The sequence below is a fragment of the Mustela erminea genome, chromosome 6 (genome assembly GCF_009829155.1).
Source record: "Mustela erminea isolate mMusErm1 chromosome 6, mMusErm1.Pri, whole genome shotgun sequence".
Taxonomy (NCBI): domain Eukaryota; kingdom Metazoa; phylum Chordata; class Mammalia; order Carnivora; family Mustelidae; genus Mustela; species Mustela erminea.
In genome coordinates this window covers 104,001,896-104,021,033 of record NC_045619.1, presented here as the reverse complement: position 1 = coordinate 104,021,033, position 19,138 = coordinate 104,001,896, and the positions used below count along the sequence as shown (strand labels likewise).

General features: G+C 49.4%; 1 protein-coding gene across 2 annotated transcripts in view; it reads left to right on the top strand.

Moving 5' to 3' along the window:
- Nucleotides 1-19,138, top strand: part of CCND2 (cyclin D2) — a 38,076-nt gene that overhangs the window by 10,708 nt on the left and 8,230 nt on the right. Inside the window, exons 4-5 of one of the 2 annotated variants that reach the window (XM_032349075.1) lie at nucleotides 3,922-4,070; nucleotides 13,658-19,119. In XM_032349075.1, the coding sequence (XP_032204966.1) occupies nucleotides 3,922-4,070; nucleotides 13,658-13,807 (299 nt within the window). In that variant the 3' untranslated portion in view covers nucleotides 13,808-19,119. Of the gene's footprint in view, nucleotides 1-3,921; nucleotides 4,071-13,657; nucleotides 19,120-19,138 lie in introns of those variants that run through there. The other variant, XM_032349076.1, reaches the window with a different exon arrangement.

Here is a 19,138-nt window from a genome sequence, read left to right as displayed (position 1 = left end):
GAGACTCAGAGAGGTCAAGTATCTTGCCCATCTTCACACAGCGGGCCGGTGGTAGGCATCGGCCTCCCCATACTCCGCCTTCCAGCTCTCGGAGCCGCTTGGCCCAAATTCTTGCCATGTCCTCAGATAGTCTCTGTAAGTATCTTCATGCTTCTGTTCCCCTAAGCACCCCCTTTCTTTTGAGAAGTTTCTTTACTAGCTACCCATGCGGTATGCACCTCGCCATCTAGAATGCCCCGTGTGCCGTGTGTTCTGTTACTGCATTTTTACGTCTGGGGTGGGGGGTGGAGATTAATCCTTGCTTCCGGGAACGGGGAGAAACACTTGTGATGACTCTGTAGGAATGGATCACTGGTCAATTAATTGCCTCTAACTCAGCTGCAGAGGAAGGAGGGTCTCAGAAGTCACCTTTTACCATTCCGGGTGGGCAGCGGAGGATAGGAGTAGACCCTCGCCCCTGGATATGCTTTTTGCACCAAGATCTGGCTTGTTGGTATTTTTGACCAAGAGAGATAAGAGATTTCTGAGAGATTATTAGTTGGTATTTTATTTTTGCCGAAGTAAAATAGTATTAGGAGGAAGTTTTACACAATTACTTCTGTTTCTTCCGTACGTTTACGTACATTTTCTGTGACTCCTACTTCGGTCACCTGCACGTGCACGTGTGTATTTTTATTCCTATATTTCTGGAAGGTTGTCATCTTGGTCATAGCGTGTGTGCATGATGTTGAACTCTCTGCCCACTCCCCCTGGCCAAGTGGGTAAGTTTGAACCCTCTTCAGCCCAGTTACGTAGCCAAAGTTTAAAGTTTCCAGGACTGGCTGAGTGGGTTGGGTGAAACTTTCCACGGGTGAGTACAGAAGTTAGGTAACTAGAGCTAGTACAAGGACAGGACCCTTCAGATATTTTATTCGGGTGTTTTCCTCTCTGCTGTTTCCCCTACAGACAGAGAGGGGGGTGTCCCTGAGTAGGGTCCTGGGGCAGCCCCTGAGGCCATGTGGAACTAGCAGCGCTCTCTGGAGAGAAATGCCTTGTGACTTCCCCAGCCAGTGGAAGCCATGCTCTGTTCTATTGATGCTTGTTGCGTTTCTTGGGAGTGGTTCTCATTCTAGATCCTTAAGGACGAGCAACATAGAGCTGGAAGGCACCTGGGGGGTTAGCCAGCTCTCAGCCTTCCAACTTATTGGCCTAAACCATGAAGAAAGAAAGGCATTTTATAACACAACTCAGGATATACATAAATGGACATCAAATTGCTACAAAAGTTTCTCAAGACAGTATTTACTCTTACTACATGATTACTTCCTGATACTTTCTATCCTGTTCTGTTCGGTTAAACAGCAACAAAAACAGCCCACAAATGGGTTTCATGACCCAACTGTGAGGTGCAGCTAGAAGTCAGAAAAACACAGATCCAGCCGCACCCTCTATTAGACAAATGGAATGCCAGGGACTGGAGGAGGCAATGACTCACCCAAGGTCCCACAGTCTGGACCCGCTTGTAGTGCTAATGTCACCTCCTTTGGACTTACTCAGAGGAGAGCCTAGCAGCTGCTCACGAAACTTGAGAAAGTCCCTGGTTTGCTCCCACGGTGTGGGGCAGAGGGGCTGCGCAGTGGCTGCCCGGCTCCTGTAGCTCTTCTCTGGCAGGGGGAGCGCTACCCAGCCTGAGCTGCCCAGAGGCAGCTAGCTTCTTGTACGCAGTGCTCCCCATTTCTGGAAGGCAGAGGACAGTAACCCCAGGAGGAGGCCCCTCCGCGTTTTCCTAAGCAAAACACGAAGTGGTGAGAGAAAGGGAGGGGAGATCCAGTCCTTCTGGCAACTTTAGCACCTGCCGCACCCCAGGACCACCCGGATATACCCCCTGGCTTCCAGAAGTTAATTAGTTTGCTAAAATTAGGAGTCAGTTTTGCGTGCAATTGGACAACAAAAGATAGGCATGTGTGAGGTGTTCTTCCTGGTCGGAGGCCTGGGACAGAGGAAAGGGAGGGCCAGGGATATCCTCCTGTCATTCCCTGCCAGATGCTCCCACCCAGGGCCTTTGTGGGCCCAAGGCCATGGGCTGGCTGCCTCATCTGCATTGTGAATGTCACAGGGGGAAGCTAACGAGGTTATTGGGCAGAGAAATACTCCTGTGAGCCCATGTGGAGGAGACCTACAGCAGAGCAGGAGGCAGGGAGGCCGCCTTTGGCACCGACCATGGGGATAGAGAAGGCACGGGAGGAGTTAGTGGACAGCAGGCGTGGGGCAGAAAAGAACGCTGTGATATGCATCCCTCAGGAGGCAGAGATGGGGAGTGGGCTAAGGAAAGAAAGCCAAGGGGAAAGACAGACGGACAGACGGCCGGGCTCGCTCTGTTTGTGGGATTCGGCCAAGATGGGAGGTGTGGGCATGGTTCAGTGGATCGGCAGATTCGCCGAGAACACCACCAACTCGACGCTGGACAATGGAGTCCTCATTAAAGCGCTTTAATAGAATATGTTGTTTAACAGGGCATGGCACAGGAAGAAGGGGAAATACTAAGGTACAGTCCTTTTATAGTTCAGCCTAGTGGTGATGCTGTAACTGGAAGTGTGACCCATGTCCTCCTTCTGTGTCTCCCTCCCGCCTGCACCCTTGCACAGCTAGAGGCAGTGAACTCTGGGGTAATGCTAGAAGCGGAGGTAGCACACTGGAGGATTTGCTCCACTCCAGGACTGACCAGAGACAGTAATAGGGTAGCGTCCTTCCCATATGAGCACAAGGCCCAGGTAAGGGCCCTTCCAGCCCTCAGAAGTCCGCCCCTTCTCTTCCCCCATGTGAGGGTAATTGTGCGCAGCTTATGCGGTGCATTCGTGGGTTACGGATGGGACTGTGCCTGTGGGTCATTAGTAGCTCTTAGAAGCAGTCACAGCAGTCAGGTGGGGTGTCGTCCTCTCCTCCTGGTAACTGGGAAGTAGGTGATCTTGGTCACCTGGCTTCTTTGCAGGAGCGCGCAGAGGAACGGGAGGTGTTTGGTCTCCCAAGCTGAGCCACGCATAGGAGTATCCCCTCTGTTTGCTTTTGGAGAAATGACAATGGATGAGGGTTTGAGCTCCTTAAATTTATCCTCATTTTGTACTTCTCTTTAGTGAACTACTCTTTTCTTCTTTTTTCCAGCCAGAAAATGGGAACTTTGGGCCCAAGAGCCGTAAAATCTAAACCAAGTCACCCATCTGATTAGGGTGCAGTGGTGCATACTGGGTACCTGCTTTCTCTCCTCGTGTTCTAAGGGCCCTTGGCATTGGGGCTAGAAGTTGGGGATTGTGTGAAACTTGGCCCTCATCCCCTCCATTACTGCCTCTCTCACTTCCTTTTCTTTTTTTTTTTTTTTTCATTTCTTTGTTTAAATAAAGTCATCTTTTGTTTTGGGCCGTATTAGTCCTTGCTGACTGTCCACAAAATAACAGGGCAAGGTTACATCAGGATTATTGGTCTTCATAAAATTGTACTCGCTTGTATACTTTTCCTGCCTTCCACCATCTAGATCCTTTGGTCTGTCTCACTTATATGGCACCTGAGCGATTCATCTCCGACCTCTCTGCTCTGCTCCTGCCATGACCCTCAGAGGGGGAATACATCTCACTCACCTTCCTGCCCCTTGTCCCAGACAGGGTTGTGGGGACCTGAGTCCCCTCTCTGAGAATTCCCTGTGTGTACTCAGATAAGCTCTCCAGCTTCTCTGCCTCCATTTCCCCATTTGATTCGGGACCTTCCAGAGTGATGGCAAATAAATAAAGGGTATCTCGGGAAGGAAGACTCAGGAGAGGACGTGTCTGTTCGTGAGGCTCACCCACCTGTGCAGCCGACCTCTCACCATCCTCTTTCTGAGGATCTTCAGGCTGGGGATCCCCAGATCCAAATTCTTCCTGGGCCTTGACCCTCTGCCTCTTGTTCTCACAGACTTTAAGTTCGCCATGTACCCGCCATCGATGATCGCAACTGGAAGTGTGGGAGCCGCCATCTGTGGGCTCCAGCAGGATGAGGACGTGAGCTCGCTCACTGGCGATGCCCTGGTCGATCTGCTGGCCAAGATCACCAACACGGATGTGGTAGGTGGACGCCATCTTCTTGGTTAAAACCAGATGTCTCTTTTCTCAGCTCAGGGAAGGAGATACTTGGCTTGATGACGGTGTGTTGGAGGTACTTTTTACATTTTTTAATTTTCAATGGTGGTTTCTGTTTTCCAAGATCCAGCCTCCCAGTACAAAATTCCATAGACGAGACTTCCTCCTAAGGTTTTGAAAGCCAGTGTGCCGTAAGATAGAGAAAAGAACCTAGCAAACAGCTATGAGGTGGGAGGAGGGCTGTTTACTAATGTTCCTCCGTGGGCTTCCCCGTGGGTCTGAAGTGTTGCTTCATTTCCATTTATGTCCATGTCCTCAGGCTGCTTCTCCCCCACATTGTCAGGCTCGGGCTCTGCTTACACCCACTCAGGCGGAGACCCAGAGGAGAGAGGGCTGGAGGCCGGCTCTGCTTCACTGGGGGTTGGGTGGTAGAGGAATCCAAGAGGTGCCCTACCTCCGGCAGGGTGTCTGGCCTTGACACACCTCTCAACCCCACCCGCCTCTCACTTCCCTTTTGTTTAATGCGGTAATGGATTAAGAAGTGCTTCTAAGAGAATAAAGGGCCATAGTAATTCAAGGAACTATTATTAGCTATAGATTTTTCCATTCTTGTGCCGGTGGACTGCCCAGAGACTCTAACTCTGCTTGCCAGAATTTGCAGCTCCTTAGAAGAAAGGTCTTGAGAGACCAAGGTCGAGCGAGGCTCTGATTCAGCTGGTAGGAAACGGCAGTCCTTCGAAGGTCCAAGCCAGGGTGACTCTGAGAGGTCAGAGAGGCCGCTCCTGTGTCCTCCGGCCGAGGCTTTCCATGGGAGGTGTGGAGAGGGCTGGGAAACTGGCTGGGGGAGGGGGAAAGGTCAGCAGTGGAGCCTGGGCTAGAACCTGGAAGCTCCCACTCCCCCCACCAACCAGGGAACGTTGCACAGTTGCACACCAACCGTAGCTCCTGGATCTTTTTGTTTGAGAAAGGCCTCTGCTTTGAAGACAACTGGAGAATCCTATCAGCTGGGAGGCCCTGGTGTGTCCCCATGGAGAGGCTCAAGATGCAGGCGAGCTTCACAGCCCCCCCTCTGGATGCTCCAGGGAGATTCGGAATGCCTTGCTGTGGGACTAGATTGAGTTAAGAGATAACGTGGCTTACAGGCCTGTGGCTGATGCCCATGGGGATGCTGATGGGAAGGCTGACAACTCCGAGGGCCTAGGGCTGCAGCTTGCTGGCTTTCTTTCCTCCCTATCTGTATTCTGCTTTGGGCTTTATTACCACCTCAAGGAGCTGGTGTAAGGAGGTGGTGAAGGGCCTCATGGAACAAACCCAGGTTCCTATTCTGAAGCAGGTCTTAGATACGCTTTTAAAATTCTAGGTCCCAAACAGAGGCTTTCCACAGAGGCCTGTGCTACCGTGTACTACATGGTTCCCAAAACACAGCTCGAGAAGACCCCTTCCAGTGTGCTTTGCGTGAAGAGTGCTTTCCCAACTCTCCAGAGGCAAATCTGGGACAGAACGTAACGTTTATAGAAATGATGTGCTTCTTTCCTTTCCTGACTATCTCCTATTAAGGTTGCCTAACAAAAAGGACTCCCAACAGCAACCAGCTTAAGACAGGCTCTCCCCTGATCCCCAGAGACAAAAATGTCAGTGACAGCAATTTGACCCCCCAAGCACTGTAACCTCTTTCCGATATTTATGGACTTTGCCCTGCTTGGCTGGTGGCCCCAGAGGGCTCTGGCTTTCTCCCACATGTTCCTTTCTCACCCCTCATTGGCTTCAAATGGACAGAGGTCACTCCGGAGGTGCCACTGAGTCTCTCCGGCCACTTTTCAAGACTTTAAACCAATTTCTCATCTTATACTGGAGAAACCGCTTGCCCCTTTCAGATACTGTGTAGCTGGGGTATCCGTGTCAGTCAGCCGTCAGACCGGGTTAAATGAGTACAGAAGCCGCTAGAGGTCCCCTACACCCCAGCTGCGGAACTGGGCCTCCGGGTCGGCATTTGAGTATTAACAACCAAGCATGAGCAAAGGAGAACATAAACTCCCTCGCACTTTTTCAGACAACAGCCTCAGACCTCTGTGAGTTCTAAGCTCACCTGTGGGCCCCAGAGGCTTGCTCACTCTCCCCTAGCAATGTTTTGAGTAAAAAGGCTTGAGTTCTCTTGGGCGAGGCCGGCCACCTGTGCCTGACTTCCAGGAGCTGTAGGTCTCCTCCCGTCCGTCAGGCTGTGCTCTCTGAAGTGCTGAGGCTCAAGAGTGAAGGAAAAGAAAAGGACTGGAATTCAGAAAGCATCCGTATCTGGGGGTGGGGGGGGAGGCAAGTGTTGCTTCCTGAGCCCATTTACCATTTCATGAGTCAAGAAGCGCTGTGTTGTGTTGCAAGCACTTCCTCTCCATTCACTTCTGGAGGGATTTATTAAAGGCTCACTTGTTGCAGACTTGCACTATGAGCAAGGCACGGAGGCAGAAATTCGGACGGTGGGTCATGTATGGCAAATGGGCAGGGAGCTCGGGGACTGTAAGGCACATTACAAGTAAAGCATGCAGAACCCTAGGAAATGAATGCAGAAGTGTTAAGAAGCATAAATGGAGGAGGAAAGCAGACCCAGAGGAAGGAGCTCACTAGGCCTAATGTGAAATGCAGGCCTCCTGGCAGGGGGTACTTGGCAATAGGAATGTCCTTGGAATGGAGAGACCAAAAACGTGGTATGTATGTGCAGTGGGATAGGAGTCCGCCTTAAAGAGGAAGGGAAATACGGACTCACGCTGCCACATGGATGAGCCTCGGAACCATGTTCAGTGAAAGAAGCCAGACCCCAAAAGACACACAGATGGGGCCACTTACTGGAGATACCTCACATAGTGGACTTCATGGAGACAGAAAGTAAAATCGGGGTTCCTAGGGTCCGGGAGTGGGAGGAAAAAGGAGTTCTTTAGTGGGTATGGAGTTTTGCTTCAGGAGGATGAGAAAGTTCTGGAAATGGATGGTGGAGATGGTTACATGACAAAGGGAATATACTGAAGGCCACCGTACACCTGAGAATGGTAATGATGGTAAATGTCACGTTTGGTTTATTTTGCCACAGTTGGAACATGCACACACATGCACACTGCTGTCAGACCCACGGTCTGAAATGCCCAGAGGCTGGTGTCGAGCTCTCCCGTGCAGAAGTCAGGTGCACAGGGCCACATTCTGCCACACTGGCTGCAGCAAACAGGACAGATGCGAACCAGGACCTGGAGTCCTGACGTTTCTGTGCCTGCCCCGTGCGCCTTGTAATTTGTGATCTCCTCGAGTGGACGGTGTTCTCTGCCCACGTGTTGTCAGGGGCGGACTGGGGAAAGCGGGTCCCCTTGATTTCCTTTGAGACGGGCAGACAAGTGTCTCTGGCTCGCTGGCCAGCGGCAGATAGCTTTGATAGGAGGGACCCATGCGGCTCTGAGAAAGTCGGTCTTTGTTGCTCCCTCTGGTTGCCAAAATAAACCGGAACGCTTCATTCCAAAGAGAAAGCTGAGTGAGAAGCCTGACAGTTTTACGGGGAATAAAAGTCTCAGAGGGTGGTATATTTTAAGTACTTTTTCCTTCCAGTCATAAGTGTTGCTAAAAACAGACGCCAGCCAGTGAGGCGGTGCTGGCTTTGGGGAAACTTCTACCGGGGCTTCCGTTGCCAAGGGTGAGTTTGAGAGGAGGGATCGAGCGTCCTGGTTCCCCGGTGAACCTTTCCCGGCTTTGCCGGGCAGAGTCGGGGTTCCTCTTCCGTCCCTCGGCACTCGGCTCGTGCTTTGTGCCAGCGTTTATCTCACTGTTCGCTTGTCTATAGAGCCTCTGGAACAGGACCCAACTTTTACTGCGCTCTTTATCCAGAGCCCCTGGCAGAGTCTCGGGAATGATGCTGAAGAGAGGGAGGGAGCAGGAAGGAAGGAACGGAGGACACAAAGGCCAGGCAGATGGGCTTAGAGTGTGTTTCTAAGTCTTTGGTCTCTCCAGACCTTTGGAAAGCCCTATATTTCTTGGCCTTCATTACATGCCAGTGTCCCGAGCAAAACCCACCATCTTCACGTGACACAGTTTTACAAACTGTCTAATCAAAACGCAGAAGTCACGCTCCTGGGCCGTGACGATGCTTTGAAGCTATTGGGAGATAATTCAACGGAAGCAGACGCTAGTCCCCTGCTCACCATATTCATCCTTTTCTGTCCCCTTCTTAAATATCACCCACGGAAGATTCCAGGATGCCCCTCCCTTGGGCTCATCCTGGCACGTTAGGATCTTGGTTGTCAGTGAGCTGTTAAAAAGCTGTTCGCTGTGCAGGGGATGAAGTCTCCATATTGACTGCGTGCTTTGGGTTGGGTCCCCCAGCCCCTGTCTTTGTCCTCCTTAGAGAGAAGCACCGACCCCCTCCTGACACACCTTCCCTTACTATGGGCCCTTGTAAGGCTGGGGCTGACGGGCCCTGTGGTCAAGAACCTTGGGAAGAGTGGCCGGAGGGAAGGCTGGGGGCGGGGGAGGGGACGGAATAGAACTGGAGGCTCAGGCTCCCCTTTCCTGCCTTATTTCTTCTGCGGGCTTCATTTGGTATGCAAGGAAATAAGCCAAACAGCCTGTGAAGAAAGGAAGAATGAGATAGTTTCCTAAGTTGTCTCTGCCTGAGCTGGCCGCGGGTCTGGGGCTCATTCAGCCCTTTGTCCCCCCGTTGAGTGCACTGCGTGTGTGGTGACAATGGCGTGGTGCAGTTACACTGAGGGCTAATGGTCGGAGTTCCGTCAGCCCATTCATGGAGGCCGAGGAGGGTGCAGGGCGCGGAGCCCGAGCCAGCGCGCAGAGGAAGTCGGAGGCCCGTGTAACGAGCTGGAGATCACAAACAGGGCTGTCAGGGCTCCGGGGCTGGGGGGCAGGGGCCAGGGAGGGAGCCTATCATCCTCGGAGTTGGAGGTCTGCCCGACCTCCAGCGCTGTGGAGTGCCACCTGTCCAGGCTGACAGACGAGCATTATGGCTTTCCTTTTAATCAGCTTAATTTGGGGCATCTTAACACAATGACGGGTGCTTTCGGAGGCTGCCGGAAAGCAGAGGTCCCAGAGCCACTGCACTTTGCATGCACGTAGCATCTTTTCACAGGAGGAGCTGTGGTCCGACAGCCCCCGCCCCCCAGCCCCTTGGGCTACGTCTCCCTTTCTTGGAGATTCTCTGGCCTGTAGGTCTTTCCTTAGAGCTGGGAAGAAGCAGAGGGTCTCGGGAAAGCGTTCTGAAGCTGGAGGCTTGCCCGTTTACAGCCAGGCTTAGCCTGTAACTCAGCGTAACCGGGGAACGAGTTCCGTAACCGGGCTTCAGTTCCGTTCTCTAGCTGCACAATGTGGGCGTGTGGCGGTGTGAGCTCCCAGAGCCCTTCGGACCCCCAAGTCCCCTGACCCTGTAATTGCCTCCGTGTGGCGTCTTGTGATTCTGCCCTTTGGAAATAACTATGATTCTGCTCTACTCCAGCTTTGCCTCCTTTTCTTTTCGGGCCTTTGAACTTGTCCCCCTCTTTTCTTTCCTTCTCTCCGCTTGACTTTCCAGCACGAGCAGCCCCGCTGGGTTTGAGGCAGGGTTCCTCCTCTCTTCAGGTCACCGCTCCCCCCACCCCAGTCCCCTGCATGGTCCTGCCCTGCTGCCTGGGAGAGTGGGAGCTCCTTGGGAGGGAATGGGGGCCTGTGTGGGGTGGGCGCGTCTGGCAGCAGGTAGTAAAACCACCAACACATTTCCCTCTCCCTTCACTTTCCATCAGCTTCTAGAAAATTCTCATGCTCTTTGCAAGCCCAAGAATGGTTCATAATGGAGGTTATTAAAATACCAGGAGTGAGTTCTGTCTCAAGGAAGGTGGGGTGCTGATTTCTCTGTCTCCACCATCACAGAGTAGACGGACATTGTTCTTACAAGACAAAACCCGTTCAAGTTTCTTTATCCAGTTAGGAATGTGCGATCTGCACTTGAAACTCAAGCTGATGATAGCCGAACTGTGAAGAAGGGTACCATGAAGGAGGGTTAGGCAGAGGCCCCAGAGAACCTTCCAGGAGTGAGGGACATGACTGCCCCAGAGAACCTTCCAGGAGTGAGGGACATGACTGGCCCCAGAGAGGCTTAGCTTCCTGCTCTGTCCCAGATGAATCTAGAAGAGAGCAGGGGCTGGGGTTCAGGGTCCTTCATTTCTGGGGTGACTGCTGTAGTCCTTTATCTTTTCAAGTGCAAGGTATCAAATCAAGAGCTGGCCATGATCAGTCACGGTTTTGATTGGAATGAAAACAGAGCTGGGGAAAGTGTTTTATAGGAAAGCTTCCTTCATTTTGTTCAGGGAAGCTGGTACCACGTGTTCTTGGCTGGAACTTACATAAATGTGACCCTTGAGGCATCTGATCGTCAGTCCCATGGCTCTGAAAGTCCTGTAGAGGTGACTGTCCAGTGTCCCAGCCTTCCCTGTAGGATTTATTCCAGAACTATTCTTAGAGGTTTCAGGCTGCTAGAAGGGAAGGCTGAATGCCAGACACAGAATCGTTGGCGACTCCAGAGCGAAGACTCTTAACACGTTCCCAGATCAGGTTCTTTCTCTTTCTTGAGCTCTGGCTCATGTGAAGGACCGTCTTTCTCAGGGATGCTGATGTGGCTGATGCAGTGATAATCATGGAGTCCTGAGTTGGTTGTATTTCTGGGGTGGAAGGGGCGCTGACCCCGATAACCTCCCCATGGCACCGAAATACAGGCTCTGAGGAAGGAAAGCTGGACAGGATCCGTGGGAGGCACCAGGGTTCTTGCGGAGGAGGGTCTTCTACGTGACCTTCACCTTCACGTTAGGGACTCTTCTCCAAATGGCTGTGCCATGGGAAACCCTCTCGTTAAAGAGGACTTGTGGCTGACACTTGACTGGCATTTCTTTCAGAATATCATTGTTCAGAGCTATTGTCTGTCCCTCCCTTATACACACACCGTCCCTCAATCTGGTGGGAGTCCTGTCACCCTCTGTAAAACACTTTATGCCACACCTGAAGCTAATAGAACACATGTATTAATTATACATGGGGGGGGTAATAAACTCTTTTTGCCATATGCTTGGGATAGGATTTGTCCTCCCTGGAGGCAAGCATGCATTTACCGTCCCTATGGTATGGAGGGGTTCTGACCCAATCCCCCGTCCCCCTAGAAAAAAAAATCTTACAAACTTAACCTTCACCAGCTCCTGAAGGACCTCTGGAGGGAACAGACCTCCTGTCACAACTGGCCGGATTCAACTCATTATTCTCTGTGAGAAAAAAGAAAGAGGAAACTAATATTCATTTAAATTCTGTAGCCCCTCATTTCTCAGTGAGGAGTTCAGGGGAATGAGGGAGGGCGGCGAGCACCTGAGACCTGAGACGGGGCGTTTGAGGACAGTGTTAGACCCCCTAGCATGGCCTCTCAGAACACGTTGGCTTCTTCAGACGGTGATCAAATGGAGAGCAAGCCACCTATTCCGGGTTTGGAAGGAAAACCGTCTGTGGGCCCTATCGTCCACCTGTGATGCAGGACTTTCCCAGGGGAAGTGGAGAGTCCTTTGCCTCCAGCTGTTGTTTGCCTTGTTGGCCCACACCAGCTTTATCTTTATTTAAGATCCATTTTCTTTAGATCGTAAGGCTTTCGGATTTTCCACTTTCCTCTACTGAAGTAGACGTGATGCCTTTTGCCTTCACAGCGAGCTCGTGGGGCGAGTGGGGAGTGACCTGGGAGCCCAGCACCCCCCTGGGTGTGTAGACTTTGGAGGAGGCCCACAGGCAAGGTTTCCAGTCAGTACTTAGGGGGTCGGACAGGGTAGAGGATGAGACCAGGACACGCCACAGAAGTACGAGAGATGTGGCCAGCCCCTGACTGCTCACTGGTTTGGAGTGGCCCAGAGATCTCTGTGGCTGGGCTCTGTTTCTCTCGTTCCACGCGCCACCCCCAGTGCCAGACCCACCGTGCCTCCTTCAGCAATCTTATCCATACCTCATTTTTAAGAAATTGAAATAATTCTTTCAGGCTCCAGGAGGGGTTTGTTGTTTGTTATCACAAGAAATGGGATTCATTTATTGAATTTAGCACCTTATCTATAGCTCAAGAGGTCACCTCGACCCGGTGAGTGTGTTTCGTCCGTATTCTACAAGTTGGGGAACAGATCCGAGAAGTGAAATGCCCCCGCTGCTGTGTGTAGGGTGGGTCGCAAATACGACTCTCCCTTTCTTCATTTGTCTCGCATTCTGGGTGATACCCTGTCTCCGCCCTTCACAATCGGGCAGCTGTTGTTCCTAATTTTTTTTTTTAAAGATTTTATTTATTTATTTGACAGAGATCACAAGTAGGCAGAGAGGCAGGCGGTGGGTTGGGGTGGGGGGAAAGCAGGCTCCCCGCTGAGCAGAGAGCCCTATGCGGCCCAATCCCAGGACCCTGGGATCATGACCTGAGCTGAAGGCAGAGGGTTTAACCCACTGAGCCACCCAGGCGCCCTGTTGTTCCTAACCTTAAATTTTGTAGAAAGCTGTAGTTTGAAATGTGGCATGGACGAGATAGGAATGGAATATTTGGAGGCATGAAAACTGTGTTCCTTTACTTTAGATCTTCGGAAAATAGTGGTAATGCTTTTGTGCTTGTCAAACCATAGACTCCAGGCTACAGTGAGAATTGCACAGTGAAACAAACAAAGGGGAAGCCTAGAATAAGCTGTGGGAAGACCCCAACAGAGTCGATTTAACTTATTTTCCCTGTAGATGCCCCATGAGTGCAGAAAGGGAGCCTGGGGAGGGGGGCACGTATCTGCTAAGAGTGATTTTTCTCTACCTCGAGCTGCTAAGTGCCAGCCTCTCCCCCTCCCCCAGTGACACCCGAGTGTGGCACATTCCATGGCACCCCACTAACAGAAGCTTCTGCCCGGGACAAATTTATTCTGAATTTTCCCTACCAAATATAGACTAATATCAAACAATGCTGCAAATTCTTACTTCTTCCCCAATTGGACAGCTCCAATTCCAGAGTTCTGTCCACATTCCGTGTTGCAGTGCTGTAAGAATTGAGGGCGGTAAGGAAGCACAGGGAAAAGGAGGCATTCTGTTTAAGAGCTTAGGCGTTTTCTGTGAGTACAGTTCAGTCCATTCCCTTCTTACCCATCCTCAGGTGCGCCACCAGCCTAGCTCTGCCGCTCTGTCTGTGGCGCTGGCCTTCGCCTTGTCTTCGTCACCTCCCAGGGTCCAAAGCAGAAAGCGCCCAGTTGGCGCTGTGATGACAGGGGGGCGGGGGGTACATGGTGTCTGTAAAAGGCTCAGAATCTTGGCCAGACTTTCACGTGCTTTGGTCTCAACTGGGCTTCTGCCAAAATCCCGATTCTGTTTCGATGGATCTGGAATGGGCCGGGATAAGGGCGTGCCGATGTTGCCGGCGGTGCACCCCACTCAGAGCAGTGTGGTCCCACGGCTCTGCCGGGACACATCTTTCTATCGGGAAACTGGCACATAGTGCACAAGGCTTCCGCTGTGTGTATTTTCTTCATAAGTGCACTGCCCACCGTTGGTCTTGCTCACAGCTCTGATCTGACCTCTTCTCCTTCTAGGACTGCCTCAAAGCCTGCCAGGAGCAGATTGAGGTGGTGCTGCTCAACAGCCTGCAGCAGTTCCGTCAGGACCAGGGGGACGGGTCCAAGTCGGAGGATGAGCTGGACCAGGCCAGCACCCCTACGGACGTGCGGGATATTGACCTGTGAGGACGCGGTCGGGTTGAATGGGAGAGAATCGTTCAAATCTGCTCTCTCCTCTCTGGTTGTGTTTTGTTCTTTATGTTTTAGGATAAAACTTTAAAAACAAAAACAAACAAAAAAATTCTGCCCCCACCTAGATCGTATTGAAAGATCTTTTTAGAAGTGAGAGAAAAAGGTCCTATAAAAACGGAATAACTAAAAGCATTTGGTGCCTATTTGAAGTACAACAGAAGGGAATCCCTTTGTATATGCGAACAGTTATTGTTTGATTATGTTAAAGGTAATAGTAAAATGCTTACAGGAAAACCTGCAGAGTAGCTAGAGAAAATGTATGCCTGCAAATATGGGAACAAATTAGACGAGGCTTTTTTTTTTTTTCATGTTATGAACTAGCATGTACACACCCCTTGTAGGATAATTTCAAGGAACTTGCGTATGCCATTTATGGCATGATTAGATTGCAAAGCAATGAACTCAAGAAAGAATTAGAAATAAGGGACACAATGGGGAGGGAGTACAAAACAATCTCTCAACCTGATTGAACCATTTTGGATGTAGAAGCCCCTTTGCTCTCGACCACCTATTTGTTATTAAGTCTGGAGCATAGTTGACTCTAGTTACGAACTCTTGCTGTCTACAGTAGCTGCTACCTAAAAGAGATGTTTTATTTTGCCGGTTGGACACAGGTGATTGGATGCTGGGTTTCATGTGTTTTTGACATCTTGCTTCTTCTTCCAAACATGGTTCATTGCAGACACCACCATATTTTTATCAAAAGGGGCAATCTAGCTTTGGGCCAGAACCAAAACTCCTATGAGTTGGAGGCAGATGGAGACCAAGGGTGGGATCTGGAATGGAATCTTTTCTCTTAATGTATTCAAGAGGGCAATGTGACCTTGGCATCCTTTATTAAAAAACTGATTTTTTTGGTGCTGATTGGCATGTCTGGTCCGCAGTTGAGCATTGTTATAAACCATTCCATTCGAAAAGCACTTTGAAACATTGTTCCCGAGCGATAGATGGGATGGTTTATGCAAGTCACGCTGAATAGACTCCTCCCTTCTTCTCCTGTGCTCCTCCCCTCCTGCCCAAGTTGGGTGACTATTCACTTCTGGTATCTGACATTCTTTGGTACACAGTTCTGGTATCCTACCGGGACTCAAGAGACACCCCTTTCCACCGACATTCCCATCACAACATTCCTCCAAAAAGCCTACAGACAAAGATCTGTTACCATTTCGATGGCAAAGAAGGATCTTAATTCCCACCTACATACTTCTCCCTTGGACATGGAAAGAAAAGTTACCGCTGGTGCAGACAGACAGCTGAATATCAGAGTGTGGCATTTTGTTCCCTTTTCCGTTTTTCGTTAATTTCATTGCAAAGTTGTATTCAGCGTACTTGAATTTTTTTTTTTCCTCTCCACTTCTTAGAGGCATTCAGTTAGCAAAGAGGTTGGAGCAACAACTTTTTTTTTTTTTTTTTGCACAATTATAATTGACAGGTAATGAAGCTATTAAAATATTTGCCTTTTTAAGTTAGAAAGAAAAATCAGAACAGGGCTGCTTTGAAGAATTATTTTATACACAGATTCTGCCTTGTTTCGTAGTATGAGGGTTGAAGATGGAGAAAAATCTAAGGGTCTCTTATTTTTCATTTTATTGTGTTCAGTTTTTTATGATTTTTTTTTTTTTTTTGCGCTGCTAAGAAGCTAAGATCATTCATCCTTATTCACATTAACAGTACCTAGCTGTAATGTTTCACAGAGTGTGCTGCTATTTTATAAACATTTTTATAATATATTATTTTACTGCTTAAATTCCAAGTCCTGAAGTAGATGGTTGAGATAGGAGTTCTTCGTACTGGAAAAGCCCTTCCATAGTTTTTTCTTCTGGTAGCGTATGATGGTTTTTTTTTTTTGTTTTTTGTTTTGTTTTTTCCCCGTTTTGTTTTGTTTTTTGTTTTTTCCTTTTGTTTTTGTTTTGGGGTTTTTTTTCTCTCTCTCTCTTATCACATTCTTCAAAGACGGAGCATTCTTTACCTCAGGTTTACTGGACAAACTCAATAGCTACAAAAGAAAATGATTCACATTTTTGTTTTCATAATACCTCACAACTGCATAGTTTCTGCTTGGGAGCCGTTAGTGTGGGGAAAGGAGAGGTCAGTGAGGAGGCCACAAGCCCCTCTCAGGGGGAGGGTGGGATGGATTTGGCCCTTGGGTCTGACACCTGGGGACCTTTTCAGTCATGAAGGTCATTAGGCTTCCATTTTGACTCCGGTATCCTCATCATGATGGAAAAAATACAATTGAACCAAGGGATTCCCCCCCCTCCCCCCCGGCCAGACGTTCAGCACAAACATTTGTGCAGTGAACTAGGAAGTCATAATTTGCACTAGGTACGAGGTATCAGGAGACAGACAGAGAAGAACTCCAGCAGGCTATTTGCAGATCCTCATCTTGTGGCCCTTTCTTAAAGCAGAGCTTTCTTCCGCTTATCTCTCTTTCCCCTTCCCCAACATGGCCATCCCCAGTTTAGGATCATCTCAGAGGCTTTTCTAGGTCTGAATCTGTGGGCATATGAATCTGCCGTGCGCGGGATCGCAAGGGTGCCTCCTCCCACCTGTCTCAGACCGCAGCCGGCCAGCCCTTCTGCCAAGTGGCACTCAGTGGTCTTCAGGTTCGGAATTGTATTGAACTGGCGTGATGGGGAAAATAGGTCAGATGAGTATGGGAGTGGGAGCTGGAGGGAGGTGGAGAGGCTGCGTCTCTACAGAGATGCCATTCTGGGTGAGTCAGTCTCTCTCGAAGTATGTTTGGAAGGGTTCAGGATTTGCTGAGTTAGCACAACCCTAAAATTCTAGGGAGTTTCGGGTAGGACAGTGGGTGGTGAATTCTGAAGTTCTGGAGAGGAAAGCTGAGCAGCCAGTGTTTTGTCAAGAGCTCACTTTGCCTAGGACGCTCTTTCAGACCCTTGAGGAGTAACACGGAATGGAAGGAGGTGTGGTCCCTTAGTCCTTGGGAGTCTTGGAGCCTAAAGAAAGCAAGGTACAAAGTCACTCAACAGTGATATCTCTTAACCAAGCTCAAACAGAACCTGATGAATAAGGAAGGGAAGAGGCTTAGAGGCTCTCCCTGCAGTCTGTAACTTCCCAGTTTTCCTGGAGCTCTGGGTGCCACTGGGGCCTTCTGATCTTTTTCTCCCTCTTGTCCTTGGGGCCTGGTGTGATGGGAGGTGTGGTGTTACTGGTGGGGAAGGTGCTAGGTTGTTTGGCTTTTCTACCTACTCCCTCTGTAAACAAAAGAAGGAAGCTTGGATTTCTTAGTTAGCTGATGCCCCCTCCTTAGATCTAGGAATTTTTGTGTGAGAGGGAGTTCAGCTCTCTCCCACGGATTTTTTTTCTCTTTCTCACCTCCACAAATGGGGTTCCAGATATATTCTGGTCTTTCTTACTTTGTTGTCTTTCTCTGTTCTTCCTCCTCTCTGTTTTTGGTTTTTGGTTTTTTGGGTCATTGTTGTTAACTGTTTTTCTCCATCAGTGGGAGCTAAATTGTTCCCCTAAGCCTGCCAAATTTTATTCCTTCCCCTGTTTTGGCCAAATCCCAGGGGGAAAGTCCTAGTATGCCAAAAATGTATGCTAAGCATTATTCAATTTTATGCAGGTTCTTACCGGCCAAGAAGCCTGCAGGTGGGAGCAGGGGACAGGTCCCTCCTTAGAATGTCTCCCCATGTTGAGAGGAGGGCACCTCAGAGGAAGGGGCTTGTCTCAGAGGAGGCTTTATTCTGGAACTGCCCCAGGACCCCACTGAAGAGCTTACCATGTCTCAACAGCCAGACCCCTTTGGTCTATGCTCTCTGTACAGGAGACTCTTGGTCTGCTGCTTTTTCCAGGCAGCCTGAGGCTGGAAGCAGCCCTCGGCCAGCAGGATGGGCTTCTCTTCAGAGGGAGGTGTGGCTTTCCCGTGTTCTGGCCTTTCCACACTGCCCCGGGGGGACCTCGAGGACAGAGGTGAAGAGCGTGAGGCGGGATTGAATGACTTGCTCACGAGATGGCAGAGCGGGGGGAAGTTTCTCTCCATGGGCCACAGGGGGCAGGGCTGGGAGAAGAAAGAGACTTGCACCTTATATCATGTAAATAATGATTTTCTAGTTCAAGAAGATAATATTGGTAGTGTGGGAATGGGAGGTAGGAACGGGGAGGAAGTCTGAGTAAGCCAGTTGGCTTCTAAGCCAAAAGGATTCCTCTTTGTTTATCTTTGAGACAGTCCAACCCTGAGAATAGCTTTAAAAGGGAAATTAGTGCTGAGACAGTAAAGTCCCCTTAAGCCGACAAATTGTAGCTACATAGAATGAGTGCAGGCTTCTATCAGTGGGGGCTCGGAGCAGTTTCGAAGAGCCACTCATGCTGTCGTCCGTTTGTACAAAATAGGGCAGGAAGATGCAGGAGGACGTTTATGACTTTCTCGTACCACGTGGCTTTTCATGACTCTGGATTCTAAAAAACCCAGAACAGTCCTTTTGGCCAGAGCTATTCTCCTACATTTGTTTGTCTCTGCTTTTAGACTTAGCTGGACTATCAGACCCGATTCTTGGCTCAGGTTTCAAGAAGCCATCAGCAAATGTACACATGCACGCTATCGCTGCAACATTTCTTCCTTTGCCTGCAGCCTACTTTGGGGGAAAAAGTGCCTTACTGACTGTAGCCATTACAGTATCCAATGTATTTTGACAGGTGCCTGTCCTTTAAAAAAAAAAAAAATTGTTTGTTTTGTTTTGTTTTGTTTTAATTGGTTTTTGTTTCTTACTGTTGGCCAACTCTTAAGTCCCCAGCAAATCACTGGGCCATTGGATTTTTTCCATTATGTTCATTACCCTTGTACCGTGTACCTCAGATCTCTTTCTCTCTCAGTTACAGTTTCTCGTCTTGGACTTCTTTTATTATTATTATAATTTTTTTTTTTTTTTTTTTTTTTTTGCTTTAAAATGAGTGTGATGCCATATCGAGTCAATGTTATTCTCTCACAATGTACTCTATAAGAGGTGTGGGTGTTTATTTGGTCGGGATGCTAGCAAGTGCTAAAGTAGCATGATCAGTATAAGCAAAAGGTTTTTAGGAAGTATTGAAAAAAATGTTTTATTGGTTATGATGGTGACATGGTATAGTCAGCTGCCTTTGAAGAGGTCCTGCCTGTTCAGTGTTAAGCGATTAAAAAAAAATAATGGCCTGTTATTCTGACCAGCTTAAAGATGGATTTGCAAATGGTTTTGGATGCAATTAGGTTATGCTATTTGGACAATAAACTCACCTTGACCTAAAAATCCTCTGGCCACTTTGACT